The sequence below is a fragment of the Salmo salar genome, chromosome 09 (genome assembly GCF_965601325.2).
Source record: "Salmo salar chromosome 09, fSalSal1, whole genome shotgun sequence".
NCBI classification, from domain to species: Eukaryota; Metazoa; Chordata; class Actinopteri; order Salmoniformes; family Salmonidae; genus Salmo; species Salmo salar.
The window spans coordinates 96,136,963-96,152,500 of record NC_138299.1 but is presented as its reverse complement, the minus strand read 5'-3'; the positions used below and the strand labels follow the sequence as shown (position 1 = coordinate 96,152,500).

Genomic DNA, 15,538 nt, shown 5'->3' with positions numbered 1-15,538 from the left:
AGAGAGATGGAGGGAGACAGAAGGAATAGAGAGAGACAGAGAGCTGGAGGGAGACAGAAGGAATAGAGAGAGACAGAGAGCTGGAGGGAGACAGAAGGAATAGAGAGAGAGAGAGCTGGAGTGAGACAGAAGGAATAGAGAGAGACAGAGAGCTGGAGTGAGACAGAAGGGTTAGAGAGAGACAGAGAGCTGGAGTGGGACAGAAGGGTTAGAGAGAGACAGAGAGCTGGAGTGGGACAGAAGGAATAGAGAGAAACAGAGAGCTGGAGTGGGACAGAAGGGGGAACAATAGATGTCTGTCCAAGATCAGAGCTGCCTATAGGCTGAGTGGCAGGAGGGTAATAGAAAACGTGATAAATCAGATTATAGAGGAAAGGAGATTTTTGTTTTTCTTCCCTTTACTTTCTTTTTGTAACTCCAGCTTGTAGGCATGAGAGGGGAGAAAGAGCGAGAGTGCAGAGAGGGAGAGAGAGAGAGAGGAAGTCAGAGAGGACGCATAAAAGAAAATCCATGGCTTAGTGAGTAGTAGTTAATAGTTAATACTAAATCATGGGGGAAAGGACTTTTCTTGTGGTATAAATATCCCTTATCCATTCCCAGGCAAAGCTGATTCGGCTGATCACATTAGTACTGTCAGGGTCTGTAGCTGTGTAGCAGCTCTCTCTCTGTATTGTCAGGGTCTGTATCTATCTGTGTAGCAGTTCTCTCTCTGTATTGTAAGGGTCTGTATCTAGCTGTGTAGCAGGTTTCTCTCTCTGTATTGTAAGGGTCTGTATCTAGCTGTGTAGCAGCTCTCTGTATTGCAAGGGTCTGTATCTAGCTGTGTAGCATCTCTCTGTATTGTAAGGGTATGTATCTAGCTGTGTAGCATCTCTCTGTATTGTAAGGGTCAGTATCTAGTTGTGTAGCAGGTTTCTCTCTCTGTATTGTAGGGGTATGTATCTAGCTGTGTAGCAGCTCTCTGTATTGTAAGGGTCTGTATCTAGCTGTGTAGCAGCTCTCTGTATTGTAAGGGTCTGTATCGAGCTGTGTAGCAGCTCTCTCTCTGTATTGTAAGGGTCTGTATCTAGTTGTGTAGCAGGTCTCTCTCTCTGTATTGTAAGGGTCTGTATCTAGCTGTGTAGCAGTTCTCTCTCTGTATTGTAAGGGTCTGTATCTAGCTGTGTAGCAGGTTCTCTCTCTGTATTGTAAGGGTCTGTATCTAGCTGTGTAGCAGGTTTCTCTCTCTGTATTGTAAGGGTCTGTATCTAGTTGTGTAGCAGGTCTCTCTCTCTCTGTATTGTAAGGGTCTGTATCTAGCTGTGTAGCAGCTCTCTGTATTGCAAGGGTCTGTATCTAGCTGTGAAGCATCTCTCTGTATTGTAAGGGTCTGTATCTAGCTGTGTAGCAGGTTTCTCTCTCTGTATTGTAGGGGTATGTATCTAGCTGTGTAGCAGCTCTCTGTATTGTAAGGGTCTGTATCTAGCTGTGTAGCAGGTTTCTCTCTGTGTATTGTAAGGGTCTGTATCTAGCTGTGTAGCAGCTCTCTCTCTGTATTGTAAGGGTCTGTATCTAGCTGTGTAGCAGGACTCTCTCTCTGTATTGTAAGGGTCTGTATCTAGTTGTGTAGCAGGTCTCTCTCTCTGTATTGTAAGGGTCTGTATCTAGTTGTGTAGCAGGTCTCTCTCTCTGTATTGTAAGGGTCTGTATCTAGCTGTGTAGCAGCTCTCTGTATTGTAAGGGTCTGTATCTAGTTGTGTATTAGGTCTCTCTCTCTGTATTGTAAGGGTCTGTATCTAGCTGTGTAGCAGCTCTCTCTCTGTATTGTAAGGGTCTGTATCTAGTTGTGTAGTAAGTCTCTCTCTCTGTATTGTAAGGGTCTGTATCTAGCTGTGTAGCAGCTCTCTCTCTGTATTGTAAGGGTCTGTATCTAGCAGTGTAGCAGCTCTCTGTATTGTAAGGGTCTGTATCTAGTTGTGTAGCAGGTCTCTCTCTCTGTATTGTAAGGGTCTGTATCTAGTTGTGTAGCAGGTTTCTCTCTCTGTATTGAAGGGGTCTGTATCTAGCTGTGTAGCAGCTCTCTCTCTGTATTGTAAGGGTCTGTATCTAGCTGTGTAGCAGCTCTCTCTCTGTATTGTAAGGGTCTGTATCTAGCTGTGTAGCAGCTCTCTCCGTATTGTAAGGGTCTGTATCTAGTTGTGTAGCAGGTCTCTCTCTCTGTATTGTAAGGGTCTGTATCTAGCTGTGTAGCAGCTCTCTCTCTGTATTGTAAGGGTCTGTATCTAGCTGTGTAGTCAGTCTCTCTCTCTGTATTGTAAGGGTCTGTATCTAGCTGTGTAGCAGCTCTCTCTCTGTATTGTAAGGGTCTGTATCTAGTTGTGTAGTAAGTCTCTCTCTCTGTATTTTAGGGTATCTAGCTGTGTAGCAGCTCTCTGTATTGTAAGGGTCTGTATCTAGTTGTGTAGCAGGTCTCTCTCTCTGTATTGTAAGGGTCTGTATCTAGTTGTGTAGCAGGTTCTCTCTCTGTATTGAAGGGGTCTGTATCTAGCTGTGTAGCAGGCTCTCTCTCTGTATTGTAAGTGTCTGTATCTAGCTGTGTAGCAGGCTCTCTCTCTGTATTGTAAGGGGTCTGTATCTAGTTGTGTAGCAGGTCTCTCTCTCTGTATTGTAAGTGTCTGTATCTAGCTGTGTAGCAGCTCTCTCTCTGTATTGTAAGGGTCTGTATCTAGTTGTGTAGCAGGTTTCTCTCGCTGTATTGTAAGGGTCTGTATCTAGCTGTGTAGCAGCTCTCTCTCTGTATTGTAAGGGTCTGTATCTAGCTGTGTAGCAGCTCTCTCTCTGTATTGTAAGGGTCTGTATCTAGTTGTGTAGCAGGTCTCTCTCTCTGTATTGTAAGGGTCTGTATCTAGTTGTGTAGCAGGTCTCTCTCTCTGTATTGTAAGGGTCTGTATCTAGCTGTGTAGCAGTCTCTCTCGTATTGTAAGGGTCTGTATCTAGTTGTGTAGCAGGTTTCTCTCTCTGTATTTTAGGGCGTATCTAGCTGTGTAGCAGGCTCTCTCGTATTGTAAGGGTCTGTATCTAGCTGTGTAGCAGGTTCTCTCTCTGTATTGTAAGGGTCTGTATCTAGCTGTGTAGCAGGTTCTCTCTCTGTATTGTAAGGGTCTGTATCTAGCTGTGTAGCAGGTTTCTCTCTCTGTATTGTAAGGGTCTGTATCTAGTTGTGTAGCAGGTTTCTCTCACTGTATTGTAAGGGTCTGTATCTAGCTGTGTAGCTGCTCTCTCTCTGTATTGTAACTCATATTAAGCTGAGATCAGTGTTGAACACACCCATGATAATCCAGTTGGAATTTAATAAATTGAATATTATGCAAAATGTACATAATGGACTTTAAAAAAAGACAACTAGGAAGTCTGTGTCCACCTATCTCATGCTGTCCAATCATCTCCAGGGCCTTGGCAGGGCTCCGCCTAATTATCTCAGTGTAGTGGAAACAGTGGGAGGGCCATGTTCTGTTGGCCGGGGGTAGCGCGTCTTTCAGTTCCTCCAGCAGTACCTCTATGTCATTAGATTCATGCTGTGCCCCAACCCAAGGTTACTGTGCCTTGGTTTTCTCTGCCAGGTCCTAGGCAGGGTGTTGTCTGTTTTCTCTGGCCAACGCTGGGGCAGGTGTGAGGAGGCCTGCAGGTCTAGTCGTAGCCAAGGGGATCACAGGGTGGAGGTGTGTGTGGTGTCCAAAACCTCCACACTAAAGCCCAAAGTCAAGGACGCTCTCATTCACAATGAGGTCTGGCTGCGTCCCAAATGGCAGTGTACTTCTGTTGACCAGGGCCCATAGGGTAGTGTACTACTGTTGACCAGGGCCCATAGGGTAGTGTACTACTGTTGACCAGGGCCCATAGGGTAGTGCACTACTGTAGGGTAGTGCACTACTATATTTACACCTGTTCGGAAAGCCCCAGAGTCTGCAACACCATTAACCTCTCTGGGGTATGTGGGACGTCCTACCCGCGGAACACTATTCAACAGCCAGTGAAATAGCAGGAGGGCAAATGCAAAACAACAAAAATCTCGTAATTCAAATTTCTCAAACATACAACTATTATATCCCATTTTAAAGATACACGTCTCGTTAATCCAACCACATTGTCCGATTTCAAACAGGCTTTACGGCGAAAGCAAATTTTGCAATAATCTGAGTACAGCGCTCAGACAACAACAACAAGCAATACAGATACCTGCCATTTTGGAGTCAACAGAAATGACAAAAATAACATTATAAATATTCCCAGTTCCACAATAAATGTTTGTTTTGTTCGATAAAGTCCATCATTTATGTCCAAATACCTCCTTTTTGTTCGCGAGTTTAGTCCACTACTCCAAATGCAGGAAGCGCACGCAAAATGTCATGACAAAAAGTAAAAAAAAGTGATATTTACGTTCGTAGAAACATGTCAAATGATGTATAGCATCAATCTTTAGGATGTTTTTATCATAAATCTTCAGTAATATTCCAACCGGACAATTCCAGTGACTTCAAAAAAGAAAAGGAACACAGCTAACTGTCACGTGAGAGCGCGCCACTAAACATAATGTCATTCTCTCAGTCATCTGACTCCAGGACCTCTTATTCTCTCCCTATTCACAGTAGAAGCATGAAACAACGTTCTAAAGACTGTTACATCTAGTGGAAGCCTTAGGAATTGCAAAATGAACCCTAAGTCACTGTATACTGTATAGGCAATCACTTGAAAAACTACAAACCTCAGATTTCCACACTTCCTGGTTGGATTTTTCTCAGGTTTTTGCCTGCCATATGAGTTCTGTTATAGAGTTCTGTTATACTCACAGACATCATTCAAACAGTTTTAGAAACTTCAGAGTGTTTTCTATCCAAATCTACTAATAATATGCATATTTGGGCACGCTTTTCATCCGGATGTCAAAATACTGTCCCCTACCCTAGAGAAGCTAAGCAAGGGGCACCACCAAGCAAGCAGCACCGTGAAGACCAAGGAGCTCTCCAATCAGGTCAGGGACAAAGTTGTGTAGAAGTACAGATCACGGTTGGGTTATAAAAAAATATACAGATCTTTGAACATCCCACGGAGCACCATTAAATCCATTATTAAATAATTGCAAGAATACCGCACCACAGCAAACCTACCAAGAGAGGGCCGTCCAACAAAACTCAAGGACCAGGCAAGGAGGACATTAATCAGAGAGTTAACAAAGATACCGTAGATAACCCTGAAGGAGCTGCAAAGCTCCACAGTAGAGATTGGAGTATCTGTCCATAGGACCACTTTAAGCCATACACTCCACAGAGCTGGGCTTTACAGAAGAGAGGCCAGAAAAAATACATTGCTTAAAGAAAAAAATAAGCAAACACATTTGGTGTTTGCCAGAAGGCATGTGGGAGACTCCCCAAACATATGGAAGAAGGTACTCTGGTCAGATGAGACTAAAATTGAGCTTTTTCGCCATCAAGGAAAATGATATGTCTGGCGCAAACCCAACACCTCTCATCACCCCGAGAACACCATCCCCACAGTGAAGCATGGTGGTGGCAGCATGATGCTGTGGGGATGTTTTTCATCGGCAGGGACTGGGAAACTGGTCAGAATTGAAGGAATTATGGATGGCATTAAATACAGGGAAATTCTTGAGGGAAACCTGTTTCAGTCTTCCAGAGAATTGAGACTGGGATGGAGGTTCACCTTCCAGCAGGACAATGACCCTAAGCATACTGCTAAAGCAACACTCGACTGGTTTAAGGGGAAACGTTTAAATATCTTGGAATGGCCTAGTCAAAGCCCAGACCTCAATCCAATTGAGAATCTGTGGTATGACTTAAAGATTGCTGTACACCAGCGGAACCCATTCAACTTGAAGGAACTGGAGCAGTTTGCATTAAAGAACGTTCAAAAATCCCAGTGGCTAGATGTGCCAAGCTTATAGAGACATCCCCCTAGAGACTTGTAGCTGTAATTGCTGCAAAAGGTGGCTCTACAAAGTATTGCCTTTGGGGGGGGGGGGGGGGGTGAATAGTTATGCACGCTCAAGTTTTCTGTTTTTTTGTTATGTATTGTTTGTTTCACAATAAAAAATATTTTGCAAAATCTTCAGTGGTAGGCATGTTGTATAAATCAACTGATACAAAGCCCCAAAAATCAATTTTAATTCCCGGTTGCAATGCAACAAAATAGGAAAAATGCCCGGGGGGTGAATATTTTCGCAAGCCACTGTATTAGTAATAGACACGATGAAAATCACAAGGTATGTTCATCTCCTGCTGTGCTGTTTCTGGTTGTGAATACCTAAATACCAGGGGGGTTCCTGGAGCAAAAACGGGCTCAGGTTTTAAAGCTAATTTCCTGCAATTGTAAGCATTTTTCTACGACTAATGCTGTGTTCTTTTGCACAAACATAAGAACAAAATCAATACTGTTAAATTCACTGTTTTGAATTTTCAGTTCTCCCTGACTGTTTTGGTGATTGTTGTTGATTGTTATTTTCAATTCTCCCTGTTATTTTGGTGATTGTTAGTTTTCAAAGACTATATTATTTAAAAATATAAACTGTCCGTCATCACTTCCACATACTTTATTTCCGGAAAAAACAATCTTCCATATATCTATATATCTTTATATCTTGTAAAAAACAATCTATCTTATATAAAGAGTATCTATGTATCTTTATATCTGGTAATATTGAAGCGTTTTTCATTCAGATTTTTTTTCTTCTCTTGAACTAGCTACAGACCCCGCTCCACCCTTCTCCCCTTCTCTCCCCCTCTCCCCTTCTCTCCCACCTCTCTCCCACTCCTCCCCCCTCTCGCTTTCTCTCCCCCCCTTCCCCCTTTCTCCCCTTCTCCCCTTCTCTCCCCCTTTCCCCCTTCTCTCCCCCCTCTCTCCTCCTCTCCTCCTCTCTCCCCCCTCTCCCAACTTTCCCCTACCCCACCCCATCTCTCTCTCTCTCTCTCTCTCTCTCTCTCTCTTGCTCTCTCTCTCTCTCCTTCCTCCAGTTGATGTCCTCTATGTGATGTGATGTGTGTGTGAGGTGATGACAGTAATGACGTTGGAGGTGTCACGAACTGCTGACCCATCTGAGCTGCCTGATGGCCTGAGTGAACCAACGAGCGCAGTGTATTGGTGTTCAGTCATGGGACTTCATTTCCTGTGTGGAAAGCAGTCACTTCCAGACCTCAACACAGATGGAAAAATGGCTTTATTTGATGTGTGTGTCAGACATCAACAGAGAGGCTGTATTAGATAGGTGTGATCTGAGGCGTTGGATGTAAGCATGGCTAGTTCTGTCAAGAGATCAGAATGACTGAAAGGAAATAAACAGTTGAGTGTTTTTCCTCAAATTGGATGAAAATAAGTTTAATAACAACACACAGCTTCAGTAATGGCTGAGTGAAGAAGGCTTGGGGTTGTGGGAAATGGGTGATCAGCAGTACCTATTAGTTCCCTCTCTCCTCTTGTGTCTACTGGGAAGTGGGCTGCCTATACGATGCGTCACCAGAGAATCGACTTCTCTAAATTGAAAACATAAATCATTTTCTGTCACTTGATTCTGCACAGAAAAACACCCTAATGTAAACCACAAGAGGTTGGTTTGAATCAGTTGCTATGGAAGGCCTCTGGCTAATAGGTCGAAAAGCAGGAGAAAGCTAGTTGCTGCATTGACTGTTTGTTCTGCTGTAGAACTCATGTTGCCATGTGATTCTGCTGTGGAACTCATGTTATCGTGTGATTCCGCTGTGGAACTCATGTTGTCGTGTGATTCCGCTGTAGAACTCATGTTGTCGTGTGATTCCGCTGTGGATCTCATGTTGTTGTGTGATTTTGCTGTAGAACTCATGTTGTTGTGTGATTCTATTGTAGAACTCATGTTGTTGTGTGATTCTGTTGTAGAACTCATGTTGTTGTGTGATTCCGCTGTAGAACTCATGTTGTCATGTGATTCCGCTGTGGATCTCATGTTGTTGTGTGATTTTGCTGTAGAACTCATGTTGTTGTGTGATTCTATTGTAGAACTCATGTTGTTGTGTGATTCTGCTGTAGAACTCATGTTGTTGTGTGATTCTACTGTAGAACTCATGTTATTGTGTGATTCCGCTGTGGAACTCATGTTGTCGTGTGATTCCGCTGTGGATCTCATGTTGTTGTGTGATTTTGCTGTAGAACTCATGTTGTTGTGTGATTCTACTGGAGAACTCATGTTGTCATGTGATTCTGCTGTAGAACTCATGTTGTCGTGTGATTCCGCTGTAGAACGCATGTTGTCGTGTGATTCCGCTGTAGAACTCATGTTGTCGTGTGATTCTGCTGTAGAACTCATGTTGTCGTATGATTCCGCTGTAGAACTCATGTTGTCGTGTGATTCCGCTTTAGATCTCATGTTGTCGGGTGATTCTGCTGTAGAACTCATGTTGTCGTGTGATTCCGCTGTAGAACTCATGTTGTCGTGTGATTCTGCTGTAGAACTCATGTTGTCGTGTGATTCCGCTGTAGAACTCATGTTGTCGTGTGATTCCGCTGTAGAACTCATGTTGTCGTGTGATTCCGCTGTAGAACTCATGTTGTCGTGTGATTCCGCTGTAGAACTCATGTTGTCGTATGATTCCGCTGTAGAACTCATGTTGTCGTGTGATTCCGCTATAGAACTCATGTTGTCGTGTGATTCCGCTTTAGATCTCATGTTGTCGTGTGATTCTGCTATAGAACTCATGTTGTCGTGTGATTCCGCTTTAGATCTCATGTTGTCGTGTGATTCTGCTGTAGAACTCATGTTGTCGTGTGATTCCGCTTTAGATCTCATGTTGTCGTGGGATTCCGCTGTAGAACTCATGTTGTCGTGTGATTCCGCTGTAGAACTCATGTTGTCGTGTGATTCTGCTGTAGAACTCATGTTGTCGTGTGATTCCGCTTTAGATCTCATGTTGTCGTGTGATTCCGCTGTAGAACTCATGTTGTCGTGTGATTCCGCTGTAGAACTCATGTTGTCGTGTGATTCCGCTGTAGAACTCATGTTGTCGTGTGATTCCGCTATAGAACTCATGTTTTCCTGTGATTCCGCTATAGATCTCATGTTGTCGTGGGATTCCGCTGTAGAACTCATGTTGTCGTGTGATTCCGCTGTAGAACTCATGTTGTTGTGTGATTCCGCTGTAGAACTCATGTTGTCGTGTGATTCCGCTGTAGAACTCATGTTGTCGTGTGATTCCACTATAGAACTCATGTTGTTGTGTGATTCCGCTGTAGAACTCATGCTGTCATGTGATTCCGCTGTAGAACTCATGTTGTCGTGTGATTCCGCTGTAGAACTCATGTTGTCGTGTGATTCCGCTGTAGAACTCATGTTGTCGTGTGATTCCGCTGTAGAACTCATGTTGTCGTGTGATTCCGCTGTAGAACTCATGTTGTTGTGTGATTCCGCTGTAGATCTCATCTTGTCGTGTGATTCCGCTGTGGATCTCATGTTGTCATGTGATTCCGCTGTGGAACGCGCGTTGGTTTGTTTGCAGAACACAGATGAAAACTGAGACGTTGGTGTCAATCTTGTCATTGAAACCATCCAGACTTCAACTGCCTGGCTACCTACGGTATAGCAGACCTCATAACCATGCTTTGTTCACAACATTCATTAGAATACGTATGGCTGGTGATTTGGAGATTATAACCAAACCAAAACGGTTGAATCAATATGTGTCCCAAATGGCATCCTATTTCCTTTATAGTGCACTATGTAGGAAATAGGGTTCCATTTCAGACAGGTGCCACTGTACGAGTTCTGGCATAAACTAGAATAAAATGTACATTTGTTGCTTTGAATATTGAACCACAGTCATTACGGAATGTAAATTATAGGCTTCTGAATATTCTAGTCTATTTTAAATCTTGCTGTGTGGGCAGGGAACATGCTGTTCTGATTTGAAGGTGTGATATTTTCAAAGTAGAAGATAAGAGGCAGAACTGCTGTACTTAAATGACCTTTGATTTCTGAATACGATATCACCAAAATATATAATTTATAACACTTACTGCTCTAGATGAAGAGTGACCAGTAGCTGCAACAAATGTACATTTTATTCCAAGACCTGTCTATAAGACCAGACCTGTCTATAAGACCAGACTTGTCTAGAATACCAGACCTGTCTAGAATACCAGACCTGTCTGTAAGACCAGACCTGTCTGTAAGACCAGACCTGTCTAGAATACCAGACCTGTCTAGAATACCAGACCTGTCTAGAATACCAGACCTGTCTAGAATACCAGACTTGTCTAGAATACCAGACCTGTCTGTAATACCAGACCTGTCTAGAATACCAGACCTGTCTATAAGATCAGACCTGTCTAGAATACCAGACCTGTCTATAAGACCAGACCTGTCTGTAAGACCAAACCTGTCTAGAATACCAGACCTGTCTATAAGACCAGACCTGTCTATAAGACCAGACCTGTCTAGAATACCAGACCTGTCTATTAGACCAGACCTGTCTGTAAGACCAGACCTGTCTAGAATACCAGACCTGTCTAGAATACCAGACTTGTCTATAAGACCAGACCTGTCTAGAATACCAGACCTGTCTAGAATACCAAACCTGTCTAGAATACCTGACCTGTCTATAAGACCAGACCTGTCTATACTAAGACCAGACCTGTCTGTAAGACCAGACCTGTCTATACTAAGACCAGACCTGTCTGTAAGACCAGACCTGTCTATACTAAGACCAGACCTGTCTGTAAGACCAGACCTGTCTAGAATACCAGACCTGTCTGTAAGACCGGTCTATACTATGACCGGTCTATACTATGACCTGTCTATACTATGACCTGCCTATACTATGACCTGGCTATACTAAGACCAGACCTGTCTATACTATGACCTGTCTATACTATGACCTGTTTATACTAAGACCAGACCTGTCTATACTAAGACCAGACCTGTCTATACTAAGACCAGACCTGTCTATACTAAGACCAGACCTGTCTATACTATGACCTGTCTATACTATGACCTGTCTATACTATGACCTGTCTATACTAAGACCTGTCAATAATAAGACTTGCCTATAACACCATACCTGTCTAGAAGACCAGACCTGTCTATAACACCAGACCTGTCTATAACACCAGACCTGTCTATAACACCAGACCAGTTTATAAGACCAGACCTGTTTATAAGACCAGACCTGTTTATAAGACCAGACCTGTCTAGAAAACCAGACCTGTCTATAAGACCAGACCTGTCTATACTATGACTTGTCTATACTAAGAAGACCTGACCTCTAGAAGACCTGACCTGTCTAGAAGACCTGACCTGTCTAGAAGACCAGAGCTGTCTAGAAGACCTGACCTGTCTAGAAGACCTGACCTGTCTAGAAGACCAGACCTGTTTATAAGACCAGACCTGTCTATAAGACCAGACCTATCTAGAAGACCAGACCTGTCTAGAAGACCAGACCTGTCTTGAAGACCAGACCTGTCTATAAGACCTGTCTAGAAGACCATACCTGTCTATAAGACCTCAGCTGTCTAGAAGACCAGACCTGTCTATAAGACCTGTCTATAAGACCAGACCTGTCTATAAGACCAGACCTGTCTATAAGACCTGTCTAGAAGACCAGACCTGTCTATCAGACCTGTCTATAAGACCAGACCTGTCTAGAAGACCAGACCTGTCTTGAAGACCAGACCTGTCTATAAGACCTGTCTAGAAGACCAGACCTGTCTATAAGACCTCAGCTGTCTAGAAGACCAGACCTGTCTATAAGACCTGTCTACAAGACCTGTCTAGAAGACCAGACCTGTCTATAAGACCTGTCTAGAAGATCAGACCTGTCTATAAGACCTCAGCTGTCTAGAAGACCAGACCTGTCTATAAGACCTGTCTACAAGACTTGTCTAGAAGACCAGACCTGTCTAGAAGACCAGACCTGTCTATCAGACCTGTCTATAAGACCAGACCTGTCTATAAGTCCAGACCTGTCTAGAAGACCAGACCTATCTAGAAGACCAGACCTGTCTGTAAGACTTGTCTAGAAGACCAGACCTGTCTATAAGACCTGTCTAGAAGACCAGACCTGTCTATCAGACCTGTCTATAAGACCAGACCTGTCTATAAGTCCAGACCTGTCTAGAAGACCAGACCTATCTAGAAGACCAAACCTGTCTGTAAGACCGGACCTGTCTAGAAGATCTGTCTATAAGAAGGGTTCTCTCATTATCAGCTGGTGAAATTAATCTTTATTAATAGTTAATTATCTGTTATTACATTATTATGGAGATGACTGTACCTGAATGTATGAGCTGTTATTGTGCCTCTTGGCCCTCATGACATGGTTGACTAACCTGTATCATGTTTGATTAGCTCTGGGGTGATGTTTCCCCTAGCAACAGATTTAGTATCAGCTTCCCCCAAATCCTGACCTTAACCGTTAGTGGGGAAAACGCTAAACCAACCCAATATCAGCAACTTCATATTACACCTCATGACACAGCTCAGTCAACACTGGTTGGCTCACCTTTGTGTTGATCTCTCCTACAGGTGGTCTCTCTGGGGAAGAACACCCGTGGATACCACTACATCCTGTCTAACCTGGTGAGTCAACACTAGATACAAGGCAACATCTCAAATGGCATCCTATTCCCTATGCAGTGTTCTACTGGGCTCTGGTGTAGGGTACGATGTAGAGAGAAAGGTGCGATTTGGGATTAACTCTTAGTTTATACTTCTAAGAAACAGTAGGTCAACCTTTCTCAATATTTCCTTGATTCCTTGATTCCTTGCATCCTCTCTCCTTGCATCCATCTGGAGAATAGGGTTTTTGAACCATCTAGATGTCATTACTTTACTATTCTACCATTTGGATATAGTGTCTGATCTGTTGTCATCAGAGGGTTAAAGTGGAACATGGAAGTGTCAGGTTGACTCCTATATTATCAGGACTGGTTTAAGATGAGACCAAGGGCCAGCCCTCTCGTCTCCTCTCTTCTCCTCTCCTGCTGTTCTCTCTGCACTGTGTCCCTGACTTTAAAATTCCCCATTATGCAGAATTCACGGACACATGTCCTTGTTCTCCATAACACGACGCTGCATTCTGAAACGAACAGTTTGACCATGGAAAGAAAGCTGACACATCTCCATGTGGAAGTGTGTAATCTGACGGCAGTTGGAGCTGCAGGCTTGTCAGAATACATTACAATATGTTAGGTTTTCTAGGCGGACAGACTGAGCCATGTTGTTGTACCGTATCTTAGGGCTGAAGATAAAATAGTTTTCCATTCTGTGACTATTCACTACCTTGTGGGGTCTAATACTCCTCACTGAGTTACTTTGAGTAGCTAGATGTATTGAGTTACTTTGAGTAGCTAGATGTATTGAGTTACTTTAAGTAGCTAGATGTATTAAGTTACTTTGAGTAGCTGGATGTATTGAGTTACTTTGAGTAGCTGGATGTATTGAGTTACTTTAAGTAGCTAGATGTATTGAGTTACTTTAAGTAGCTAGATGTATTGAGTTACTTTGAGTAGCTAGAGGTATTGAGTTACTTTAAGTAGCTAGATGTATTGAGTTACTTTGAGTAGCTAGATGTATTGAGATTACTTTGAGTAGCTAGATGTATTGAGATTACTTTGAGTAGCTAGATGTATTGAGTTACTTTGAGTAGCTAGATGTATTGAGTTACTTTGAGTAGCTAGATGTATTGAGATTACTTTGAGTAGCTAGATGTATTGAGATTACTTTGAGTAGCTAGATGTATTGAGTTACTTTGAGTAGCTAGATGTATTGAGTTACTTTGAGTAGCTAGATGTATGACATCCTTCCTCGTCAGCACTGAGGTTTTGAAATCCCTAAATGCACTTTCAAGGTGATTCACTGAACATTTTCTTGGAAGCTTTATTTTTTTGGGCCGTGAATTCCCTCTGTTTCTCTGTCTGTCTCTCTCGGTCTCTCTCCATCTGTTTCTCTGTCACTGTCTCTCTCCCTCTGTTTCTCTGTCTCTCTCGGTCTCTCTCTTCCTGTTTCTCTCCTTCTGTCTCTTGGTCTCTCTCTTCCTGTTTCTCTCCCTCTGTCTCTCGGTCTCTCTCTTCCTGTTTCTCTCCCTCTGTCTCTCGGTCTCTTTCTTCCTGTTTCTCTCCCTCTGTCTCTCGGTCTCTCTCTTTCTTTGAATGCCTTTTCTCTTTCTTTCCCTCTCCATCCCTTTTCACCCCCACTCTCCCTCTCCATCTTCCTCCCTGTCTCCCTCCAACCCTGTCTCCCTCCATCCCTCTCTCCCTGTCTCCCTCCACCCCCTCTCCCTGTCTCCCTCCATCCCTCTCTCCCTGTCTCCCTCCATCCCTCTCTCCCTGTCTCCCTCCATCCCTCTCTCCCTGTCTCCCTCCATCCCTATCTCCCTGTCTCCCTCCATCCCTCCACCCCTCTCTCCCTGTCTCTCTCCCTCCCTCTCTCCTGTCTTCCTCATCCCTCTCTCCCTGTCTCCCTCCAACCCCATATCCCTACATCCCTCTCTCCTGTCTCCCTCCCTCCCTGTCTCCCTCCACCCCTCTCTCACTGTCTCCCTCCATCCCTCTCTGCTTGTTTCCCTCCATCCCTCTCTCCTGTCTCCCTCCATCCCGCTCTCCCTGTCTCCCTCCTTCCCTCTCTCCCTCTCTTCCTCCATCCCTGTCTCTCCTCTCTCTGATCTCAGGGTTTCTCCAATGTGAGCTTGGACAAGGTCTTCCAAGGCGGGGCCAACATATCAGGCTTCCAGATAGTGAGCCCTGAGAACCCCATCGTTCAGCAGTTCCTACAGCGCTGGGTGAGACTGGATGAAAGGGAATTCCCGGAGGCCAAGAACACCCCGCTCAAGGTAACTACTGCAGACTACAGAAAAGCAGCCAAGCCTTTCATGATGTACTGTTATGTATGCAAAACAGAATGAATCCATCTCTTCTTTTGGATAGAGCGCTCTCCTTCTTGTCCTTCTCCATTCTTCTCCTCTCAGTATCTGTCACTCTCCCATTCTCTTTCCTCTCCTCTCTTCTCCTCTCTTTTCCTCTCTTTTCCCTTCTCTTATCTTCTCTTCTCTTCTCTTCTACTGTCTTCTTCTTTCCTCCAGTTCTCTTCTCTTCTCCCTTCTTCTCCTCTCAGTATGTCACCCTTCCCCAATGATCAATATATCGATAGACAGATCCGAAGCAAAGTTTTAGCATAGCTTCCATTTACATGTAATTAAACAATGATCAATGCATTTGAAATTACACTTAATTGTCCCCCACGTTCGTATGTTAGTCACAAGCGATATCTCTGGCAGCACTGGCCCAGTTCTGACAGAACTTGGATAAATGATGCATCTTAACATAGAGATCTGGCATTTCCAAAGTTACACTGATTGGCTCAAGGTGGCAGCTATAGAAATGAACTGAAATGTATCCCTCAAATCACACGCTTCGAGGACACAGACTAACAGTGAAATGTTTACGGGTTATTTTCCAACAAAAATAAACAGACATAGTGACACGAGGAATAAATACACAGTGAATAACGAATAGAAATAACGAGTGAAAA

General features: G+C 43.7%; 1 protein-coding gene across 3 annotated transcripts in view; it reads left to right on the top strand.

The window, feature by feature from the left end:
• Positions 1-15,538, top strand: part of LOC106612181 (glutamate receptor 3) — a 219,292-nt gene that overhangs the window by 138,010 nt on the left and 65,744 nt on the right. For all 3 annotated transcript variants that reach the window (XR_014378839.1, XM_045724147.2, XM_045724148.2), the window contains exons 5-6: positions 12,536-12,589; positions 14,679-14,840. Coding sequence is in view for 2 of the 3 variants with exons in the window: in XM_045724147.2 (XP_045580103.1) it covers positions 12,536-12,589; positions 14,679-14,840 (216 nt within the window). In the remaining variant the exon portion in view is untranslated. The remainder of the gene's footprint in view (positions 1-12,535; positions 12,590-14,678; positions 14,841-15,538) is intronic.